The 24,571-nt window shown below is 49.2% G+C and overlaps 1 protein-coding gene across 2 annotated transcripts in view; it reads left to right on the top strand.

Moving 5' to 3' along the window:
- The window catches only part of Rcan1 (regulator of calcineurin 1), an 81,514-nt gene extending 57,395 nt beyond the window's left edge, over window positions 1–24,119 (top strand). Inside the window, exons 1-4 of one of the 2 annotated variants that reach the window (XM_034515478.2) lie at window positions 16,116–16,363; window positions 18,810–18,983; window positions 20,272–20,431; window positions 22,970–24,119. In XM_034515478.2, the coding sequence (XP_034371369.1) occupies window positions 16,277–16,363; window positions 18,810–18,983; window positions 20,272–20,431; window positions 22,970–23,145 (597 nt within the window). In that variant the 5' untranslated portion in view covers window positions 16,116–16,276 and the 3' untranslated portion in view covers window positions 23,146–24,119. Of the gene's footprint in view, window positions 1–16,115; window positions 16,364–18,809; window positions 18,984–20,271; window positions 20,432–22,969 lie in introns of those variants that run through there. The other variant, XM_034515477.2, reaches the window with a different exon arrangement.
- Window positions 24,120–24,571: the final 452 nt, after the last annotated feature.

The raw sequence follows: 24,571 nt of genomic DNA, 5'->3' as shown, positions 1-24,571 counted from the left end.
GCTAGCAGCCTTCAGATGAAGATGTAGAACTCTCAGCTCCTCCTGCACCATGCCTGCCTGGATGCTGCCATGTTCCTGCCTTGGTGATACTGGACTGAACCTCTGAACCTGTAAGCCAGCCCCAATTAAATGCTGTCCTTTATAAGACTTGCATTGGTCATGGTGTCTGTTCACAGCAGTACAACCCTAAGACAGGTCGCTAGCTAATGTTTCTTTCATGGTGTTTGACCACGAGCCAATTCAGCATTTATAAACAGCATGACCATCAGGCTGGAACAAAATCAGCAGAACATGTGCAAAGTGAGTGCAGAGGACACACAGGCGCCACTTTGCCACTGCTTCGCGTGCTCTCAACTAGACCTTTGTCTCAGTTTACAGGGAACCAGAAGAATAAGGTTCTGTACGTGTTATGTATTTGTTATGTGTGAATGTGTGTGCTCTCAGTTTATGCACACCACATGTGTGGGACCATGCACACACCACACACACGCACGGCACCAATACAGCAACAACCATAAAAACCAATACTTACGATCTCCAACAATGTGTCAGGTATATGTCAGAGTGTGAGGATACCGACTTGACTGTACTGGAACATCATATATGTCATAGCTCAGTAGAGCTGCTCGAGTCCCATGCGTGTATTTCAGGAACCCTTTAGCCTGTTCATGAGCTGCCTTCACACTGTTGTCATGCCTCCCCACGGGGAGGAAAAGAAGCCCTTTCAGCAGGTCAAAGAGATGTTGAAGATAATTTGACTGGGAGAACGAAGTCCTCACTCATCCAGCATAGCCAGCTTTGCAAAACCAGCTTCACATGTGGCTTTGAAAGCAAAAAGTATGGTGCAATTAAAAGACACTGAATGTCTTAATTCATTGCTTCTTAGTAAGTCAAGAAAACGGGTCTGGAATCCGTAGACTGTTAAAACCCTGGTTTTAAAGCTGAGTGTCTGAGATATCTTAGCTCAGGCTCTGACAAACTACCATGGACTGGTGAGAACGAGCATCTTAGCTCAGGCTATTACAAACTAACACTAACTGGTGAGGCATCTTAGGCTATTCACAAAGTACCACAGACTGGGTGGCTTAACACTGAGGACTCACATTTCCCATCCACAGGACTTCATCGAACCCAGTCCCTTTCTCAAGCCCTCCCCCAACTTCCATGACGATGAATGGCAGAATTCGGTCCATAGCAGTGGGGAAATGAATCTGTCACATTTCCCTTCTATGTCACAGGTTGACTTTCCACGTATCTCCTAGGATGTGTTCCTAGGGAACAAGTGAGAGGAGACAGAGGAGAGGCCAGCCATGCTCTAGAGGGTGACAGACCGAGGTGAAGCTGTGGCCCCGAGAGGCTCTGACTCTGGTGGAGAAACGTGTTCTGGGATGGCAGTCCCTGTCAGAGCCACTGTCCTACCTGTGTGGTGGGAGTCCCTGGCCAGGTCCTCACTAACTTGGTTCTGCTGGTGGCAGCAGCTGCTGCCTCGTGGCACCTTGTGTCCTTTTGTGAGACTGTTGTTATTTCATCTTTGTCTGCACATGTGTATGTGTGCATGTAAAAACACGTGTGTACGTACCATAAAACACGTCTAAAAGTCACAGGACAACCTTGGGGGTCAGGACTTGCCTTCCGCTCTGCTTAAGACAATCTCTTGTCCATCACTGTGTCCCTCCAGGTTAGCTGCTGGTCAGCTTCCAGAGATTCTCGTGTCTCTGCCTCCCATCTCTCCATAGGAGAGCGATAATTACAGACAGGCACAGCCGTGTGTAGCTTCATGTTGATTCCAGGGATCCTGATGTATGACAAGTACTTTACCCAGTGAGTCACTGCCCTGGCTCCTAGGGCCTGCAGAAATCACTGTCTAAGCTTACTGTGTGACTCTTTCCAAATAAAGACCCCTGAGTAGTATTGGAGCTGTGTCCTCATCAGGGACAGGCCGTTTCTCAGCCACTTCTCCTCAGTCGCTTCATGACCAGTCAGTGGCTCCACTGTTCTCGGTTTCCAGACATAGTAATGGGTCAGTGGCCTCTGACCTTTTCTGTTTCCCCTCTCGGTGGGAAAAACATGCTCTCTTTCCACATCTGAAATAGAATCAAACATTTCTTGTAAAATATACATCTGTGGGAGGAACCCATTGCTATTCTAACCCTGCTTCCTCCTGTTCTTGAGTTCCTGGTCTGCGGGCTGCTGCCTGTGGGTTCCAACTGCCACTTTCCATGTTGCAGCTAACTGCATGCTTAGCAGCATACAGAAGGCAGCGGCATACAGAGGGCAGCGGCATACAGAAGGCAGCGCCATACAGAGGGCAGCGTTGGCTTTCAGCCTGCAGCATCTGAGCTGCAGGTTTCCTTGTTGAGATTTGTTTTTTTCCATCGAATTCTAGAATAAACAGGAGGGCTGTTGATACTCCAGTATTTTGATTTTTTTTTTTTAAGTAATTTAATTATACCAGCAAATGTTTGTCAGTTACAGCCTACTTAGTTAGAAACAAAGTTTGAAACAATACTATTTTTTTAAACTAACTTCTTTATTTTTAAAAAATAAGGAAGAAACTGTCTTCACACCATAAGATCAACTTTTTAAAAGTCATTTCCTCTTAGCCAGTGTGTAGCTAGTTCTTGGCTGAGGACCAGGCAGGAGTAGAGAGCTTATGTGAAGCCGGGGTTTTATTTAATGAAGGAGGGGAAACAACAAAACCCTATGGCCTGAGAGAACGGTGAATCTTCTGCTGCTGTTTTGTTCTGAGACAGGGCCTCACACCGGCCCTGTTATCTCAGGGAATTCTTCCTGTTAGCAGCCTTCAGCTGGCCGGAGAGCACTCTGTATGTGTGGGGGTTCACTTAGGATCGAGCTACTGAAACCTTCCAGCATTTCTGCCTGCACACTGAGTTGTGGACAGTACGGGGATCTGCTTGGGACCTGTTTGAAATGACACACTTCACAGGTGTTCTATATTAGAAGAGGCCGTTCTTTCCCGCTGAATAAGAAATTAAATGAGTGCATTTGCTGTGCTGGGGCTATTCTTGGCCTGTTAGGACAACCTGCTTAACTTTAGATCCCGAGTTACTGTTCTCCAAGGGTGTCCTCCCAGGAGATCTGGCAGTCTCCATGAGGCTCCGCACTTGTGGGAACAAACAGAGGGCAGTGGCTGGTGTTCAGGACAAGCAAAAGGAGCAGCAGCAGAGCAAGAGCTGAGGCTGTGGGGAGAGGAGCCCAGAAGGCTTCACGGAGAGAGAGCGTTTCATCTGAGCAAAAACAGGGCTCTCGGAATATTAGGACACTGGGTCTTTCTACCTGGTGAGCTCCCCTCTCCTCAGACACACGCGTGCCTGCTTCTGCCTCTGTGGGGCCCGCTGTATGCCGCCCCCATCTCTGAATGGCCTTCTTAGATTGGGGGCAGTTCACATCCCACAGGGACCAAGGCTCCTGTCTACAACAGCACCATCCTTCATTCAGAGAGCCCTCTGAGGGTGCTGAGAGACAGCATGCAGGATCCCGGATCCCGCAGAGTGGCCCACTCTGCCCTGCTGTAATCGGTCCACTGGGGCTAGAAACAACCGAAAGGAGCTCAGGAGCAACAAGACCAAGTTCTCAGCACAAAGGAGATGTATTTGCCCCAGAGGGACAGAGGACAGGGAATGAGAGACAAAGACAGAGATAGAGGAAGAGGAAGAGGGGAAAGGGAATGAGGGAGAGGGGGCAGGCTGTTTGTCCTGGAGACAGAGGACTGCCTCTGGACAGACTGGAGACACACATGGCCCATGGCAAATGACAGTTTACACAGGTAAAGGGGAAACAAACCCCCGTGTTAGGATGAGGTGTTGAATTTTAATTGGTTAATTAGTGAGCCACAGAGGGCTTTGATTGTGGGACTTTAATCCTTTGACAGCTTGCCCTTGGAGCTTCTGGAGGAGGAAGTGGCCAAACAAGGGAATGGGCCTTGGTGGCTAGCTTCAGGACTGTAACCTAATGGGTTTAGCAAGACATGGGGACTGGGGAGAAGTGCAAGGCCTGCCAGAGCCATGTTTGCCAGGCCTGCCATGCTCAGGCCAGCCAAAGTCCCTTCACAAACCTACGGTGGTCCTGCTACTGGGAGCAGGGGAGCGAGCCTGAGCCTGGCTGTGTGACTTCGCCTTGAACCTGCACTTGTTTTAGTGTCCTGAGGGGACTCATCCCATTGAAAGCCTGTGTAGTGCCCAGCTGTAGCACACAGGGCAATGCTGTACCTGTCCAGCCCTCACCCCGAGGCTGTCACTGGTAAGTTCTATAGGAAGTTTCAAAACCCCAAGACACCACACAAGACTCCTCACTGACCTTCCTGTTCTTCAGGGACAGACCTTGACATGTGGGACCTCCCCTCCTCCACCCACAGGAGCCTTTTGCCACCTCTTGCCAGTCACTCCAGTTCTTAACTGCCATGCAGACTATAGCTGCAGTGGGAGCCTGCCGAGAGCCTGGCTTTCCCTTGCTGTCCACTTGGGGCAGCAGGCCCCTCCCACGGGGAAGAGGCTTCAGAACACTGATGGAAGGGCTACTAAAAAACTTACACCCAGAGATCAGAACCCCCTACGGTCATTAAAAACCAGCTCGGTGATTTCTCCCCCTTCATTTTAACCTTGTGGCGAAAGGTAGAATCTCCAGCGAGCTAGGTGCTGCGGCACCAGCCGTCTTCAAAGCCATGTTTCTTCTTTGTAGGTGAATGTTTTAGAGTCGACAGTTAGCGGCATCCTTAGTTCATCGCAGCATTCCGTCAGCAGTCAGCGACCCAGCCCGCCTCCTGGGCTTCCTGAAATGGCATAGGACGTATGGGTGTTTGTTTTCCAGCCCTTGGGGAGTCTGGTGGGCAACCTGGGCTGTTAAAGGGACAAATGTGGACCCATTGTCATCTGGGCCAGGAAAAAAATGAGGTCCAATGGAGTGGTCCCTCACACAAGGTGTGCAGGGCAGGCTTGCCAACCAGAGTGGGGCTTTTTAACTTTGTGTTAAAGGACGAATGAGCCAGAAGGTGAGGGAGATGTTCCCATGGAGGAGAGTTTGGTTCAGAGCACCAGACATGAAGACAGCCTTTAGGGAGGGAGCATCAGTGATCCAGGACAGTGTAGCTGGAGCTAGTCACAGATGAGACAGGACCCGAGCTGAGAGGTAGCTGGAGCTATGTCATGGTCCAGAGACTGGATTTTCTCCTGAAAGCACGTAGAAACCACAGGTAGGCTTGTCATTCCTCACTTCTGTTTTGGGAGTGTCCAGAGGGGCTGGGCTGGTGTTTTCAGGATGCCCGTGGTCCTGCTAAGTGTATGTGTGAGCTCAGAAGTCCAGTTTGGCCAGAATTGTACCAGATGGCTCCTTCACACCAGCAGTGCTTCAGCTCCAGCTTACACAATACTGGTCACCTGGAAGCTTGTTAAACACTTTCCAAACCAGTAACTCTGTGTCTGTTTCTGTCGCTGTGGAACAAGTTACAGCAGATGCATGGTTTGCCCCATCAGGGTCTGACAGGTCTGGAGGTGGGAAGACCAGGCTTGCTCACTGGGTGTTCCCACTCTTAGAGGCCAGAAGCAGAGTCCTGGCTGGTGTGCACGTCTGTTAGGAATCTGTGGAGGGGAGTCTGCTCCTCAGCATGCTCAGAGCCTTCTCTCTGAGGCTGGCCTTGCTCCTAAGGGGACTCGCCTTACTTGCCATCTGACTCCTCCATTGTCAGAGCCAGCATGAGAGACCATCTCCAGCCCCTTGTTTGCTCTTCAGGCACTTAGTTGCCCAGGCTGACATTGAGCTCACTGTGTGACCCAATCTAACCTCAAACTTGGAATTCCCCCATCTCAGACTCCCAAGGGTTGGGATTACAGGCCCAGGCCACCATGTTTGGCTAGAAGGTCCCACAATGAGTCTGATTTCAGGAAGAGCCAGGTCCCTTTGAGAGGCTACCCTGCTTAATCTCCAGGATCGACTTAATCTAATCACAGAGTAGAAGCAAGCCTTTCAAGTTACAGCTCCAGGAAATGCAGGCCATGACACCAGGGGCCACATTAGGGTTCCTGCCTACTGCAGTAGAAGTGGCATAAACGGCATTTCTCATAGGCCCCAGGCGGTGGCCATGATGTTTCCCGGCAGCTGATGTCCGAGAAGAGCCCTTCCCTCTGCTGACTCTACAGGTGTTTGCCTTAAACTGTTCTGCCTCACAGAGGAGGGACGTGCAGCTGGGAGCACTTCAGCCAGCACACAAGACTACTACCTCACAGTACTGGGCAGTCTGACTGGGTCTGAGCCAGTCATGCCCGAGTCTAGCTGTAAATCTCATTGTGTCCAACCTGGCAAGCTGCAGTTGATGAGGAACAGCTAGCAGGAAGGTCTAGAGCTTTGTCATATCCAGGCTTCGGCCACTCAGTATGCTAACCCTCAGAGTCACCCCTCCAGACATCCACACCCTTAGTCCCAACACTGGAGAGGCAGAGGCAGGCAGATCTCTGTAAGTCTAAGGCCAATCGGGACTATAGAACGAGACCCTGTCTCCAAAAAGAGAAGCAGGGTCGGGGTGTGGAATCGATGTCTCAGTTCTCATGAGTACCAGCTACTCTACAGTGATGTGCACCGCCCACAGAGGCCAGCAGCGCTGCTGTGTCCCTGAAATGGAAGCTGCAGGGAATGTGAACACCATGTGGGTGCCAGGAACTGAACCTGGGCCCTATGCAAGAGTACCCAGTGACTTTTCCCTGGTTCCAAAGGCTGCAACATCACTTGGCTGATGTCCCCACCGCCTTGCAATGGCGCCTCTGGCATCTGACTCCTTCCCATTAGGCCCACCCTGCTAACCCATCATCCCCCGGTCTCAAAATTATCAGTGTGCTTGGCTCTTCGTAATTCAGCTTACCCCATAGGATGCTCACAGAGTCTGGGATCAGCGCAGTCATCTCTGAGGTCCCCTCGTCAGCCCACCTGATAGAGTTCACAATGGTGTGCATTCTAACAGCCACTACCTTGGTAGCACTCTCTAGGGGCACCCTGTGTAGACATGAGGTCATTAGTGCCACAGCCAGGTCATGAGCTGGGTTCTGTAACATTCCATCCTCACAGATGACCTGAAGGCATACGAGAGTTGAGAACATAGCCCAGGTTTTATTTATATACATACATACATACATACATACATACATACGTACGTACATACGTGTGTGTGTGTGTGTGTGTGTGTGTGTGTGTATCACTATATACTAACTGTATAGCGAATAAGGTCTCGAAGTTAAGGAATGGAGCATTATCAGGGTTCCTGCCCAGCTATGTGTCCCTAGTGTCCATGCCACGACCACTGTGTGTACCTTACCCAGGCCTGTAGCCCCTGTGTATGTGTATGTGTTTGTGTATGGGTGGTAAGATGCCCCCTGTTGTATAGACATTATATCCCACCCCACCCATCCATGGTCCTGTGTGCTTCACGTTTATGAAACTGTAATGAAACCCTAATGTCGTTTAACTCTAAAACATCAACAACAAAAAAAAAACCCGAGGGTTTGTTTTGACTCTTTTTTGGAAGTCCCCCCTGTGCAAATCTGAAGGAAGGTGGAGGGCACACCATGGTAGGTGTTCACGGGAAGCAGGATGCCGGCAGCCTAGAAGAAAATATGATGCACACACACAGTGGAACCTTGCTCCAACCATAAAGAAGAATAAAGGTTTATAATTTTCAAGAAAATTGGCAAACTATAAGTAATCATCTTAAACAAATTAAGTCAGTCTCGGAGAGACAAATTTCCTGTTTTTTCTTATATCTATCTCAATCCTAGATTTTATATTAATACATAAATCAAGTGTGTGTGTGTGTTAGTGCGAGAGTGTGTATGAGTGTGTGTATGTGTGTGTGAGAGAGTATGTGTGTGTTTAAGAGAGAGAGAGAGTGTGAGAGAGAGAGAGAGAGAGAGAGAGAGAGAGAGAGAGAGAGAGAGAATAAGTAGACGCTGAGCTGTAGGGAATGAGGGATGAGGGATGGGGAGGGGAGATGGTAAAGGCTAGCAGGCAGGAGCACTCAGCATACAGTATACACTTGCAGGAAAATGTCCTGATTTCACACAGTGCCATATACATTGAATAAGAACTAACAAACAAAGAGAGGAAGTGCCAGGGTCCTCCAATCACCTGACCTTAGGATCTCCCAAGTGGCCCAACCCCCTAAAGGTTTCACCACCTTCTGGCATCACCAAGCTTTCAACAGGGTCCTCTGAGGAGCCATTCACACACAAAGGTCAGCAAAGCCTGCTCTGATGTTCACGCAGGTGGAAAAGCGATGGGTGGCTGACCCCATGCTTGCTTCTCTCAGTGCTTGCTTCCCATCTGATTAGCTGCAACTCTTGCCTCGTGAGCACGTCTGGGAAATGTCCCCTTACTGTTGCAGCAGAATGATGAAAGGTCATCGCTTAAAGAGGTGATAAGTGGTGTTCCTGAGTTTCCATTTCTACAGAGGCATCTCTCTGTGGAGTCTCCTGAACTTTTCTTGGCCCAGATGCTACACAGAGCCTCTATTCAAGATGCCACACATAGTGTACATTCTAAGAGGAAGTGTCCTGAAGCATGTGCATGGCTTTTTAACCTTTTTAACTTTCCAGAAGACATAGAATGTCTGCTGAAGCACTCATAGGAACCCTCTGCATCCTAGGGCAGGGGACACATTCTCCCATTTGATGGGGGATGGCAAAAGTCCATGGGGTCATGTGGATGAGGGATGATGCTGCAGATGTCTTTTGAAAAGTCTCTCTGTAGAGGCCACCTTTTATCACAACTGCCCACAGCTCCATCACACTCAGCAGCCTGCCCACCTCACCCTGTCACACTCAGCAGCCTGCCCACCTCACCCTGTCACACTCAGCAGCCTGCCCACCTCACCCTGTCACACTCAGCAGCCTGCCCACCTCACCCTGTCACACTCAGCAGCCTGCCCACCTCACCCTGTCACACTCAGCAGCCTGCCCACCTCACCCTGTCACATTCAGCAGCCTGCCCATCCCACCCCATCACACTAGACGCCTGCCCACCCCACCCTGTCACACTCAGCAATCTGCACACTTTGCATCTTGTGTACACTATTCTCTGGGCCCAGATTCTGGCATATGGCCTAATAAAAGATTTTATTTAATAGATTCATTTATTTATGTTGGTGTTCTTACCAAAGGTATGGGTTTTTTTTTTTTTTCCTTTGAAATTAAAGTATAGAGAGATAGGATGTCCTGACATCCAGGATAGAAGTGAGGTATTTCCACTCAGCCACAGCCATCTAAGACTGCATGACCTGAGCATTCCAAGTGAATGGAGTGGATGAGCCTTCCAGAAAAGCAGCTGGCTTCTTTGATTCTGCATGAAATATCAACTTTTCAGATAGGAATGAGAAAAGCAAGGGTATATTTTTTCTATCCATATGAAATCTAACCCTAGTCTCAAATATTTTTTCTACCGAACGTACTGCCTTTCAACTGGTTGGCTATTGAGTTGGGCTCATCACCAAATGGACTTAGCCTTTGTAGACCCCTGTCACCTCATCCCTGAACACCCATGCATCTCTTTAGATTCTCATGTGTGTGCATGTGTGTGTACATGCCTGTGGAGGTCAGAAGCCAACCTTGGATGCTGTTCTGTAGGCACTGTCCACTTTTTCAAGGCAGGGATTTCTATTGGTCTGAACTTGCCCAGTAGGGTAGGCTGGCTACCTCCCAAGTGCTGAGATCACAGTGTGCATCGTGCCCAGCTTGGTGTTTGTTTGTTGTTTGTTTTGTTTTTCTCTTCTCAACATGAGTTCTCGGGATTGAACTCTGATCCTCGTGCTTGCTAAAGAAGAACCGCACCGACTGAGCTGTTTCCCAGCCCTCTCTGTGTTCTCTTGTCACCCAACCTTCAGCCCTGTCTCCCAAGCTGCAATGCTAACCCTGTGTGTGGACAAGAATTGTGCCTTAGGCATTTGGAGCTCCTAGTAAACTGTTGGGTACCATACTGCACCCTTGGTAATGGCTGAGTGCTCTTTGACTGATTTGGCTGGGAGCTACTGGAAGGAGTAACTATGCCTTCCTCTCCTGCAGATCTCCACAGAGCCTAGAAATGGTGCTATGTGCCCTTCAGCAGATGCTTGTGAAGGAGTTGTAGTGTTCTGGGGTACATAACTTGGTCTCCCCTTAGTTTAGTGGAGGAAACCAATCATAACGTGCTGAGTGCTAAGAATCTGGAACTCCTTTACGAGATGTGTGATGGGTCCTTTGATCCCAGCGTACTGTGCTCTTCAGCTCTTACTGACAGTTTGTCACAAGCTAGAGTCGCCTGGGAAGAGGCAACCTCAGCTGAAGCATTGCGTCAGGCAGATTGGTCTTTGGGCATGTCTGTGAAAAATTAATTGATTAATGTTCAAAGTGGGAATGCTTAGCCCACTGTGGGCGCCACCATCCCTACGGAGGTGGGCCTTGGCTTCATAAGCAATCCAGCTGAGCAGGAGCCCATAAGCAAGCCAGTAAGCAACGGTCTCCATGTTCTCTGCTTTCATTTCTGCTTGAGTTCCTGTCTTGACTTCCCTCAGTGACAGATTGTGACCTAAAATAAACCTTTTCCTCCACAAGTTGCTTTTGGTCATGGTATTTATCACAGCAACTTAAAAAGCAAAGTAGAGCATACAACAGATCTTTAATAAGTGATAGTTGGATGAACAAATTTATCTTTTTTTTTTTTTCCTCTTTTGAGACTTGAAAGCATGACTGATGTAGGTCCTGGACTTTGTGGGCCCTGGGAGTTTTCCTCTGTAACTGACTTCTTGCCTGGAATTTTCCCTTTAGCAGTGCATTCCTTTGGAGTTGAGACTTTGATCTCCAGAATTTGCTGATTAAATACAAATTCTCTTGGAAGGCCTTGTACATTAAACAGCTGTTATCATTAATGCTGTAATAGGGAAAGTTTGTTGGGTAACATTCCAGACTTGTTAGAAGGGTGATTCCAGGGAAGGAGCCAGGCACAGAGACAGAGGGGGTGGGGGTGGGGAATGAAAGGGAGAGAGAGGGAAGGAAAGGGAGAGATAGAGGGAACGAGAGAGTGAGGGAGGGAGCACTCTGTATGATCCCAGTGACTTAGAGAAGTGGAGCCAGAGATGAGGAGCAGGAGAGACTCAGGGCAGTGCCCACACAGTAGACCTTCCAGTGGTGTTAGAGTCTCACTGCTGGCCTCACACTGGAGTCTGCAGAATGTTCTGTGCTCTGGATCTGCTCACACTTATGCAGAGCTTGACCCAGCCATCTATGGCACATCACAGGACAGGATGAAATGGCTGTTCCCTGGCCCTGATTGTACTGCCAATACAACTCACTAATTGTGTGTTTCACTAAAAATGGTTGGCAGAACAGGGTTTTGTTGTTTTGTTTTGTTTCTTTTTGCTTGTCTTTCGTAAAATAAATAGTTCTGGCAAAATTTTGGTTTAAAGGGAGATTTTAAAAATAAAATCAGTAGCTGGGCAGTGGTGGCACATGCCTTTAATTCCAGCACTCAGGAGGCAGAGGCAGGCATATCTCTGAGTTCAAAACCAGTCTGGTCTACAGAGAGAGTTCCAGGACAGCCAAAGCTACACAGAGAAATTCCGTCTTGAAAAAACAAAAGAAAGAAAGTGGGAGAGGAGAAGAAAGGAAAAGGAAAGGAAAAGAAACCAATGACTGACAATACAAAATAAAAACACCAGGCATGGACTGGGGTAACAGTTCAGTCTGTAAAGAACTTGCCTTGCAAGCATGAGAACCTGAGTTCAATCCCCAGAATTGGGTATGGTGATGTATGCTTGTGAGCCTAGCACTGGGTGTGGCAGAGACGAGTGGATCCCTGAGACTCTCTAGCTAGCTAGCCAAACCTAGTTAGTGAATTTCAGGCCAATGAGAGATCTTGTTTCATGAATGCAAGGTGGCTAGGACCTGAGGAACTAACTACAGCTGGTATTACATCTCTGGTCTACACACACATGCATATTCACCCATGTGAACACACACATGCATTTGCACCCATGTGAACACACACATGCATTTGTACCCCTGTGAACACACACATGCATGTGCACCCATGTGAACACATACATGCATTTGTACCCATGTGAACACACATGAGTACATACATGTATATGTACTCGTGTGAACACCCACGTGCATGTGCACCCATGTGCACACACACATGCATGTATGTATATGTACTCATGTGCACACACGCATGCATGTGCACCCATGTGCATGCACACACTTACACACACAACCAAAAGAAATTTTGAGTAATTTTAGCTAATAAATATAGTATAAAATTAATGGCCACAATACCAAATTAGTCTTCTAACCTTGAACTTTAAACGGTATATCTGTTAACCTTGACTACCAAAATATAGCATCAAGTGGGGGAAGGGAAAAACAAAAGCTTTTTGTTATTCAAAAGTTAGTTAATATGCACTGTGGAAATCCTGTAAATCCAATAAGCCAAGAGAGAAAACACAGTGTCTTCCTTATTATTTCTGTTTACTGTATTCTTTTTCTTTACCAAACTGTCTCAATAATATTATTAATAATTATTATTAACAACAGTGATTTGACAGTAAATCTTAGCGTCTTTTAACATTAAACATTTTCACTCCTTCTTAAGCAGCTTTATTCGCTACTAAATGGAGTTAGCATCCTTATTTTTTAAATGCATTTTAACATTTTTTTCATTCTTATTGTCTGGTCATTAGTTAAGACGTTCATTTACCCAAAGGGGCTCATTTTCATCTTAGTCCACTGCCAGGAATTTTGTTCCTAGGAGTGAGCTGTTGGGTCAGTTGAGGGTTTTAATGGACATTACTGAAAGCTCAGACTTGCTTTATCACCTCCCTTCAAGTTACTTACTTAGGTAGACGAGCTAATGGTTCATGGCTACCAGCAGCTTTCTTGTGGTTTAAATAATACCCTATTTGTCAGAATTTTCAGATGATTTAAAAAAAAAAAAAAAAAAAAAAAAAAAAAAACCTTCTAACTTTTTGAACTCATGTTTGGTAGGCTGGTACGAAGGACACTGACTCTTGATGTCCCTTCAGGAATGGAGACCGTTGCTTACTGGCTTGCTTGCGGGCTCCTGCTCAGCTAGATTGCTTATGAAGCCAAGGCCCACCTCCGTAGGGCCTTGCATTCCCACTTTGAACATTCATCAATTAATGTTGAGACCTGGTACTCAGTAAGAAGGGGAACAGCTCTAGGAGAGGGAGCAAGGAAGGCCAGGCTAGAATCTATGACTCCCCAACACCAGACAGAAAATCCAGCTTTAGGACTAGGGTGCCCCTCATTGGTAGAATATTTTCTGAGTCTGCAGAAGCCCTGGGTTTGATCCCCAGCCCCGCATGTACTAGTGTGAGGCACACCTGTAATCCCAGCGACTGGGAGGCAGAGGCTGGAGGATAAGAAAAGCTGGACTTTCTGTCTGGTGTTGGGGAGTCACAGATTCTAGCCTGGCCTTCCTTGCTCCCTCTCCTAGAGCTGTTCCCCTTCTTAGTGACTACCAGTTCCTCACCAGGCCTCAGTCCCCAGGCTTCCTGGAGGGAACTTCCAGAAGGTTTTCTCAGTCCTGAAAAGAGTGGGAATGAGCTGCTGCCTGGGGAAGACAAGTTCAGGAGGGGCCCCGCCAGGAAGTAGGCTCACACTTGGGAGACTAGGGACAGACTTGTTGGAAAGATTGAACTGAGGCTCGTGAAAGCCATTTGACAACTGGATGAAGGAAGACCACCATGCTGGTGAGCCTGTGGGGGAGAGGGGATGTCAGTGGGTGTGGCCAGAGTCCCCCCAGGCAGCAGCCCAGGCTTTGTGTGAGATATCAGCCTCTGCCTTTGGGTGAGGATTGAATCAGGGCAGAAGGTGAAAGTCACAAAGCAGGTGAGTCTGGAAAGAACAGGCAAAAAGAGAGAGCCGACCAGGATGACTAAGCTTTGGCTCTGGCCTTGTAATCTCTAAATCAGCGATGCCTCCCTTAATCCACAGTGATGTCAGAGCTGCCTCCCTTAGTCCTCTGTGATGGTCCCCAGGTTGTTAGAAACCGCTCTGATTGCCTGTGGCTGTTTCTTAAACTTTGCAAGCAGTGCTTTTCCAAGAAGTTACGGAGGGAAGGTAATCTTTATGTGCCCAAGAAAGACTGTAGTAATAAAGAAACAGGATTCCTAACACTGTTCCTGCAGCAGCCCTCCCCCTCCCCACAACTCCTGCAGCAACTCTCAAATACTAGCAAGCGTCCTTCTGAGAGCACTGTCTGTGAGTCTCCACTAACAGACTTCCAGGTGCCCTAGTTTTTCAGTCCCTAGTGAGTTTGTAGACTGGCAGGGTAGACATACAGGGCACATCAAAGGCTCTTGGTGGCATATTTTCTTCCCCTCTCCCTCTGCTGGAGAATCAGAGTCTGTCTGCAGGCTCCCATGGGACCCTCTAAGAAGCAATGTCCGTTTTACTTCATAGACCTGATTCTCCTTGGAGCCCCCCTACCCCTCCCTCACCACGATGTCTGAAGCTTGTAATAAACTTGTTTTGGTGACAGTCTGCCTCAGAACCTGGTGACTGACACACACACCTACTACTTAGCACCCCAAACATTTTTTAATATAAATTCATCTATCCAAGTCTTTGGGGTTGGCAGTCCTGGGTAATCTGGCAGCGCAAACTCTGTAACTGGTTTCTTACGTAACCCCAGTTGGCAGCAAGGCGCCGGGCTCCAAAGTTAAGCAACACTTGCTCATCTGAGAAGACTTGCCTTGTGTGTGTGTGTGTGTGTGTGTGTAGGGATTGATGTTCTGTTTGTTCCAGTCACATATATTGTTCATAATTATTGGCTGACTTTAGTAGTACTTTGAATAAAGCTTTCAATGTCCGGCTTAACTCCTGGACACTTAGAAGCTGACACCCCACCTTGCCTAGAGAAGGCCTCAGTACTTCGAAGGCTTTCAGGTAATAATGAGATTAGGGAAAATGAGGAAATGGGGCTGACAACTGATCCAGACTGGTCGTTGCAAGTAGGCATTAGGACTCTCTGGTCAGAAGGGGTGGGGTGGGGTGCTGGCATCTCCTGTGCTCTGCAGCAAACACCCCAACTCCTCGCAGGCACAGGAGCCTGGCCAGACATGCTCATTGGTTATATGCTGCATTCTTTCTGTTTCTTCCTCCTTTTCTGATGAATAGAAAAAGTATTTAGCTGAAGAACAGGTGACTGATTCCCTGTCAGACATCAGTCTCTGGCAAGTGCTCCCCCATCCTCAGCCTTCTAGGACATTCTTAGCTTGGATTCTTTGAGCCCTTTAGGAAACCCACAAATGCTGCCCATCCCTGGCCCCGCAACTACAGTAAGGACGTTTTCTTTCTTTCTTTCTTTCTTTCTTTCTTTTTTTTTTTTTTTTTTGGTTTTTCGAGACAGGGTTTCTCTGTATAGCCTTGGCTGTCCTGGAACTCACTCTGTAGACCAGGCTGGCCTCGAACTCAGAAATCCACCTGCCTCTGCCTCCCAAGTGCTGAGTAAGGACGTTTTCAAAGGAGGCTCTTGGGTGCTCTTCCACCATTCACTGAGAACCGGACATTAATCCAATAAACTACATGAGGAGGGGGTAAAAACACTGCACTTCAAAACAAACCCCACTTTTCCCCTTTTCTCTTAAAAAACTGCTCACTGACCAAGACAGATTTCAAAATGTTTCTCTGATGCCCAGCAAGACACATCAATTGAGGTTTTTCAGGAAATAATAGGGCTAGCAAGACTTGCATTGCCAGGTCTCTCAAAGCCTCAGGACTCCCTGGAGGCTAATTGCCGTTTACAGCCACAGACCTTCGTCCCTCCTTTGTAACATTTTCCATCTTAAGCAGGGCCCGCCCCGTTCAGCCCTAGAAGCGTGTTGTCTGGGCGGCTGAGTGGAATTACTACCAGTGGGAACTATGCCGCTCGAGGGGCGGTAACGCTTCGGGGCTCAGCAAACCTTAGCGGCCTTTTCCACCCTCCGAGCAGAGGTAATTAGCATAGGGAAAATGACTAAGGTGTTGACGTCACCTCTTTCCAGTAGAAACTTACACTTTGTCCCTGTCTGCCTGAGGGCATGCGGGACTTGACTCAGGAATTTGCTGTCTAAACAGGACGCTCTGGAAGCCGAGCCCTCCCCACCCCCAGGGGGCTGGCTCTCGGAGGAGCTTTATAAGCTGCGGCTGGAGAGAGACGCGGTGGTCCCGCTCTCTTGCAAAGGAACCTCCGGCTTGGCTGCGAGCGAGTCGTTCGTTAAGCGTCTGCCCCGTGAGAAAGCAGAATGCATTTTAGGGACTTTAACTACAATTTTAGCTCCCTGATTGCCTGTGTGGCAAACGGTGATGTCTTCAGCGAAAGTGAGACCAGGGTAAGCCTTCCGACGAACTGTGATCTCTGAGCATTTTCCAAGCACGAAGCTAATTGGGAGAATTAGCTGAAATACTCAGGGGTGGGTGGCTCTCCCGTGGGGGTTTATCAAGTAAGCCCCAAAGTATTTACAGCCTTGGAAATCAGGCTGTTGCCTGAAGAATTAATTGGGATTGGATCTGGGTAGAGAGCTTCGTCTTTGAATGCTCCCAGGTTCCTTGCTCGGGAGGTGCGAACGTTGTGTGTGGTCACACCGCGCTCTTGTGAACCCCGGAGGGAGACTGCTTCCAGCTCTTGCGCCTGGAGTCCCTCGTGGGAAATAAATACTGTGAATAGATTGCCTGTTTACAGTAATCGCAAGGGTCTGCCTCCAACTTCCAGATCTTTCTGAGTAGAGAAAAAATACAGACAAAGCAAATATTAAAACTCAGTGTTGGATGGGAGCAGCTCTCATCCAAGTAACTAATCAGTCGGCATCATCACTATGCTTTTCTCCTCCGTTTGGTAAAAACATAAGAGGTTCTTTTCCCCCACAGGTTACTACCGACCATCTAACTGATCTTTAATAAGAATCATATATGAGTGGATATTGAATATGTTCTGGTTTTTGTGAGGATGGTGTTTGTGTGCTCTGGCTTTATATTCAGGCAATATTAGGACCTGCAGAGAACTTGATAACTGTTACCTGAGTGTGTATAATGTTTGAGAAACTTGGACAGGAGTTCTTGTACGTGGTTGTAGGCGCCTTGTATTCATAGACACACCACAGACGATGTGCTGACTGTTACTAGCCTGGGAAGTGAAATCAATCGTTTCTTAATTAGGTAGCGATATGATCCAACTGTAACTATTAGAACAAATAAGATTATTTCATAAGTGTTGTGGTGGTGTGGATTTGGCAAGAATGTGTGTTCTCTGGCGCTTTGGTTCTGAGCTCTGACTTGCATTCTAAAAATATTCACCAAAGTCATCTCTCGCAAATTCCGAATCATAACTTCAAAACTACACAGTTAGTCACAGTGCCTATTGATGAGGTCATGCGTAAATCTCAGCTTTACCAAGAAACCCTTAAGCCAGAAACTCACCCAGTGGCCAAGAGAGATGGAGGAAAGACATCCGCCAGAGACATCCAGGGCAGAAGTCAGCTCTGCCTTCTCCACACCCACCTCTGCAGAGCCCCTAGTGGGATGGTCACAGAAATGCTCCTGAGATGAAGAGAAGCCAGGGGATGTACTGAGAGGAAGGTGCGAAGACCTATGGGCTCCTCCACCTCCTGCCGCAGAGAGAAGGGGCTGCAGGTGTAAGCCATTAGGTCTTTGTTCCCAAAGATGGCTGACTCAGAGTCCCTGACTCCCCTCCATTTCCGGGATAGGCTTGTGAACTGTGTACCCTCTTGTGCCTCAGGGATTCTCCTGTGCAGAGAGCACCTCTCAGGATGCAGGATCTCTGCCAGATGCCTTCTCAACACCCCACCTTCCAGAAGTCCCCACAAACGGCCCTGAGTGCTTAGCCTGCAGAGAGGAACTCAAAAACCACCTGGCATCTAACGCTCACAGAATCGCCCAGGAGGTGCAGCCCCTCTTCTCCCCTCCCCCACACACTGCTGCAGGAGAGGGTGGGGCTCCCCAGCCTTTTCCAGGAGGCTGATGAGGTTTTTCCAGAAGCCAACAGCCAAGCTTGTAATCCCCGAATCTGGGCTTTCCAGCCCAGAGCTAAGAGCTAAGAGCTCATGATATTTCATAATTCTCAGCAGCTCTTACAACACCAGGGCGAGCCGAGCACCTGCATGAAAGCCATAGCTGCCGCAGAGGGCCGGTTTGCACCCCGTGCAAGTTTAAGCCAGTACTCCTTCTGAGAGTTAAAAAGTAACAGACTGAGATAAAGCCACTGCGGAGTTCACAAGCGCTACCTTTTAGGCCATTGTTCCTTGTTCTTCAGTTTTTCCGAAGGTTCTTTCTACCCCTTCAAATCCACTGCAGGGCCTTGAGCCCTAAAGAAATTCTGGGAGAACACAGTATCCACCCCAGATAGAGTTGGCTAGTGGGCTGAAGTCTCGGGGTGTATCAGGCTTAGGATAATGAGCGCCCTGACTGTACCTCCTTAGAAAAATGCTTGTCCCACGTTAGAAAGAGTTGGTAATTGTTCTGCTGTTAAATGGTGTTGGTATACGGTATCTTGTCTTCCAGCCTTCTAAGATCATCCGAGTGAGTCTGACCGAAGCTCGATCCTGTGTTTGTCTGTGTGCAAGGCCTCCTGGCCCCAACATAACAGACAGCAAAGTCTTCTTGTTAGGAGGGGCAGGCTTTTCTCTAACAGACATTTGGAATCCTTGAAGTGACTGATAACTCACTTTTTCACCAAGGACAGTGACTAAGGACCCAGTGAATTTTAAGCCCTTATTTTTAACCCTTAAAATTATTTTTAAAAATAATTTTATTATTTTTCAGGCCAAATTTGAATCCCTCTTCAGGACGTATGACAAGGACATCACCTTCCAGTATTTTAAGAGCTTCAAACGCGTCCGAATCAACTTCAGCAGCCCCTTATCCGCGGCCGACGCCAGGCTGCGGCTGCACAAGACCGAGTTCCTGGGGAAGGAAATGAAGTTATATTTTGCTCAGGTAAGTGCGTTTGTTCACCGTGAAGCAGGTCCCTCCCTCAAATCTCTTCCATGGCACAGCACCTTATTCATTGATTGTGTCGTACACTGGAAACCTAGAGTTCACCTCAGGAAAGGCAGGATTCCTACCCAGAATTCTTAGGGTCTCACCTGTTGTGTGAAGGGATAGGGTGCAGGTGATGGTAAGCCTGGACCTTCCTGAGTTCCTAATTCTCCAGGGAGCTTTGGGGCAGGGGCCGGGGAGAAGTCACTGCTGGCTACTCCTGCACACTGTAAGCTTCTCTGGGGTCAGGCCAGCAACGTGTCAAGAGCTGTCTCAAGCTGGTGCAGGTTCTCAGTGGGTATCTTGTAAACCTGTATTCAGATCAGCACAGGGCTGTCAGTTGGGGCAGGGGTAGGGGTTATCCGATGGGTGAGACTCTAAGCTGAGGTGCAGAAAAGGGGGCTGTGGATGGGTTGTCCATTGTTCCCCCAACCTTGGGTACACCCTCAAGGCGGCTCCCAACGTCTATCTGATAGTGTAACAGGGACTGGTAGATTGTAGCTTCTAGAATGTTCTTCCCAAGGTAAAGTCAGCCCTGGTCAGGCTCTGGAGCTCCTCCCTCCTCCACCCCCAGAGATGTCACTGTGCCTTTGGGCCCCACAGAACCTCTGAATAGGCTCCTCTGACCTCGACTGGTAGCTCCCTTTGTTCTAGAGTTGTCTCTGCTCACTTCCTGCCAGCTTTGCGGGGTGTGGCTCACACTAGAGCACTCCCTCTCACCTACCAGCACTGGTAGAGCTTGGCTATGAAATGCCCTTTGTGGCCTCATGTATTTGAAGACTTGGGTCCTCAGTGGTGCAGTTTTAGAGAGTTAGGGAACTTTAAGAGGTGGGGCCTACCTAAAGGAATTAGATCCCTGAGGGGGAGGGTGGGCTTTGAGGGGTTAGAGCCCAGCCTCACTTCAGGTTGAAGCTCTCTTTGCTTCCTGGTTGGCAACATACAACAAGGTACCACATGCTTCTATAGCTCCCTCGAGGCCTGCTCTGCCTTCCTCATGAGCCAGGATAAGTCTTTCCTCTTCAGTTTACATCCAGGGTTGTCAGACACCTGAGACGCTCACCCAACACTGACACCAAAACCAGGATCCAGTCCCTCCTTTTCTATACAGACCACACCATGGTTCCTCTTGGAATCATACCTGGTCTACTGCCTGACCATTGGTCTGCCCTTACGTGCTTGCCTTCCAGAAGCTTCCATGAACTGCTGTGACCTTGCTGCATAATAATGAACTGATTTCTCTCCTCAGACTTTACACATAGGAAGTTCACACCTGGCTCCTCCCAATCCAGACAAACAGTTTCTCATCTCTCCACCTGCTTCTCCACCCGTTGGCTGGAAACAAGTAGAAGATGCTACCCCAGTCATAAATTACGATCTTTTATATGCTATCTCCAAGTTGGGGCCAGGTAAGCAGCACCCTCAGGTGGGCAAGTGTCTGGGAGGTGTGGGGAGACTGTCTGGGGTCCCCTCGGGACACACATGACCTCATGCAAATGTGTTGTTTGACCTCTGCGGTATTCCACATTGCTAGTGTGTGCAAACATTCCAGGAGACGACAGCAGCAGTGGGTTTTGCACACCACTGCCCCCCCACCAAGTGTCCCCTGAATCTTTTCTGTCACCCAGCCACCATACCTGTGTGGCTCACTCTAGGGCCCAGATCATGTTGTTCCGGGTGGAATGGGAAAACAGACCAGCCTCTAGGGAGTGAATATCAGCTGTCATTCCTTCCTGACTTCCTTAGTGGGTGGGAGGGAGGGGACCACAGGTCAAGGGTGAGGACAGGGCCTCAAATGAGTCTCATCCGTTGGCACTGTGAGCCACAGATACTCCAGCACCCAGTACACAGCACTTTGCATAGTGCCCGGTCCCCAGTTAGTGCTCAGTGCTGAGTGTCTAGGGTTTGGAAATAGTGAGGCGTTGATGGCTCCTATCCTATGGATTGGGTTGACAGGAGACTGGGTGGGAGGCAGCTCTACAGTGCAGGGTTGCGAGCATCTCTCGCTCCACACAGCAAGCGCAGTCAGCACTGCCCGTCGGCTGCTGCTCTCTCCTCCACAGACATCCGATGTTCCTTTAGGGAAGGGTTTTATTTTCATGGCTCGTCAGCACTTCCGTGCTGAAAGATTACATTTCTGAGAACACGGCCTAAATGGAAATTCCTCCCGTGGTGCAAACTGAGAATCACGTTACTAGTGCTGATTGTAGCATGGAGGTCAAAACTGGAAACGGCCTGTGCGAACACGGAGACGGCTCGCCATGGCGGCTCCTTGCGCAGCTGAGGGTTTGGAGTCTGTGGGTGTGTTGCATATGGACACAGATCTTCATCTGCCGCAAGGGACCAAACTGTATTCCAGAGGCAAGAACTGAGGTGAGCCTTCTGTCTGTGAGAACCCAGACAAAAAAACAAAGAGGCTGAGACATTCCTACCAGGGCTGTAACTGGATTCTCCACACCCAGAGCCAGCACACTTCAGCCTTCAGGGCTGCAGAGAAGGCCTGCCGAGAGCAGACTGTATGTCTGTCTCTGTGTGTGTCTCTGTGTGTTAGCTCAGCCCTGCATTTGGGCCAAGGGTAGAGCCTTAGAGAAAAGCTTCCACTTCCAGCTTTCTCAGCATCCCTCAGCGCTCAGGGAGAGCTGAGGCTGCTTTGCTTTTCTCCTCACAGGTGGGGTGGAGGCCATGCTGCCTCCCACTCCCGAGAAGCAGACTAGAAAGCAGGCCCCACCAAGCTGCTCCATCAGCTCCAAAAAAGCGGGGTCAGCAACAGGATTCAAACCTGGGGCCTCGCATCTGCCACTGAGCACCTCCTGTCTCGTCTACACCCCCAGCGCCCGTCATTTGTAAAACACAAATCTAGAGGGCATTTGTCAGGCATGTGTGTTGTAAGCTGGGTGCTGTGGATTCGTTCTCTCATGGACTTGGCCTGTTCAGTGCTGTCACTGCCCCACTTATAGAGGAGGCACAAAGAGAGGAGACAGCCCCAGACAAGTCTTCCATTCCACCCCCGTCCACACTGCGGACACTCCACCATGCTGCCTCCCCTCAGCTTCCAATGTGGACTCCCTCAAGGGATGTCCCAGACCCTCTCTTCCCAGCCAGGTTTCTTGATGACAGAAGGCCCATCCTAACCTTGCTATACCACAGTGGTGTGAATGTACTTGAGCCCGGGCAAGCTCAGGCTAGCCCAGAAGAGCAATGAGGGAGCACTCCCAGTTCAGTAAATATGTTACAAGAAAAAGTAAATGATAGTTGGATGATAGATAGATAGATAGATAGATAGGCAGGCAGACAGACGATGGTGTCACTCGGGTGGGTATGAAGACTGAGCTTGGCCTCCAGTGTCACATAAATCAGGCATGGTGGTGCAGAACCTCTGGTCCCAGGGCCTAGAAAGTGAGGAAAGAGGACTAAAAGTTTAAGGTCAGATGCAGCTACTCAGTGAGTTCGAGGCCAGCCCATACCATATAAAACCCTGTCTCCAAAGGAAAGGATAAGTTGAGCAGATTCAAGGAACCTCTGTGTGCCTGGCACATGCACATAGGGACTCGCCGCTGCCCTGCTCTGGAGCCCCGCCTACAGGACATTTATTTCCAGCAGTGGTGTCTGCTCATCTTTTCCCTGTAGTGATGTTCCCCACGCCACCCTTGGAGAATGCTGATGGGAGCCCACCCTCTGGGTGGACATGAGGAGGATTAGCTAACAGTCCGCTAACAGTCCATACTCTGCCTCCCTCCCTGCCCTCAGTGCTTGACTGAGAGCAATTCTGTGAATAAGCCATCCATGAGGGAGGCACAAGTGCAGACTGGGCCTGGCCAAGTCTCTCTGCCCATCAGAAGACAGGCAGAAAGTGGCCAAGCAAACCCTAGTGTCCTCCCAGGGACCTGCCTGTCATCCTCCAGGACGAGGCCCGGTCACCACTCACCATGCTGATTTGCTTCCCGCAGGAGAGAAGTACGAGCTGCATGCAGCGACGGACACCACCCCCAGTGTGGTGGTCCATGTGTGTGAGAGCGACCAAGAGAATGAGGAGGAGGAGGACGAGGTGGAGAGAATGAAGAGACCCAAGCCAAAAATCATCCAGACTCGGAGACCAGAGTACACACCCATTCACCTCAGCTGAACGGGCACCCAGACCAAGACAGCGTGTTCCGAGTCCCACGTGTGGGAAGGAGTCTTTTACTGTGCAGGTGGCTGGTCGTGGCTTTAGAGTGACAGCCGTGACCACTGTGGCAGAAATTCCAGTTCATGTCGCTCAGGAGAGAGTCAAGGTCTCCTCTCCTTGTTCTGATGATGCACCTCAGTCCGGGTCCACGGCACCTGGGAATGTCTTGGGCCAGTCACTGAGTGTGTGGCAATCCCACGAGGAGACTGGGGACATCCTGAGAAAACTGATAGTGTCTTGTACTCACTCTTGTCTAGATTCTGTTTTTGGCAAGGACAGGTTGACTGGTGGCCCAGGGAGAGATTTCTGTTTCCAACCGGTGTTCGGTGTGCAGCCCCCACTGGAAGGCAGAGGCACCTCCCCAAAGCCACCAAGTGTCCAGTGCAGAAAGGTTGTGGGACAACCCCATCCGCGCCGTGTGGAAATTGTCCTTGTTCCTTCCCTTGTGGTCTAACGTTCTTGCATGTGTATCACTGGGTCTCAAGACCAACCTTTGTTCACGTAGAAAGTTACGATGTTGTTTTCCATCTTGGGAAGCTAGGAAAGTTCTGGAACACTCGTGCCACGTGTCCTGGTCCTGGCTGTCTCTGCAGAGCACCCACACACGTGGGGTCGAGGCTGGAGATGTCTGCACGTCACCCTGCCCAGTGCACCATGTCACTCGTGCTTTCCTGCAAAAGAAGTTGATCTTGAGTCCCTGTGTAGAACTTAGCTTATCCAGTGGGAGAGCAGCGGGTTCGCTGCCGGCCGTGTGGGTGGGAAGGTTTGGCTTGGGTGTTTGTGTTCCACCCCGGTCTCCGTTGTTTCCTTCATGTAGTGGTTTGTGTGTGAATTTCAGCCAAAACCCTCTTTGGGAGCTGTTGGTTGAGACAGTTTCACCCCCATTGAAACATGAAGATGAACTTGTAAATAAAGCCAATACCGTATCTTAATACCGTCTATACCTGGGTGGACGTAGAAAGGGCCGTGGGGGTTTCCAGCTACCCGTGACTCGTGTGTGGTAGAAGTTACTGTCATGTGTTTAATGGGGTGAATCTGAGCATGTGGAATACGTTCTAGCCGTGTGTTCCTAGAGGGACACAGTGCCTTCCCCTCATTCAGATGACCGTTACACTCGGTGAACATGGGGGTTTCCCCTCTTCTACTCATCGTGTGTGTATCTGCTAAATAGGTCTTCTATTTTGGTCTTACAATGCCATCACAAAGTTTGTCACTCTGAATAACCTAATGCCAACTAACAGTGCATGCTTGGGGAACTCAGAAGGCAGTTTCCCCTGGGGAGCGAATCCATCGGCATTCATTCGTTTTTCCAGCTGTTTGCAGTGTGAAATGGGTTGATGTTCTTCATACCCCGTTTCCAGCCCTCACTCTGTGGGGAGGGAGC

The sequence above is a fragment of the Arvicanthis niloticus genome, chromosome 12 (assembly GCF_011762505.2).
Source record: "Arvicanthis niloticus isolate mArvNil1 chromosome 12, mArvNil1.pat.X, whole genome shotgun sequence".
NCBI classification, from domain to species: domain Eukaryota; kingdom Metazoa; phylum Chordata; class Mammalia; order Rodentia; family Muridae; genus Arvicanthis; species Arvicanthis niloticus.
Note: the sequence above shows the minus strand (reverse complement) of the source record. Positions and strands in the feature narration are given on the sequence as shown.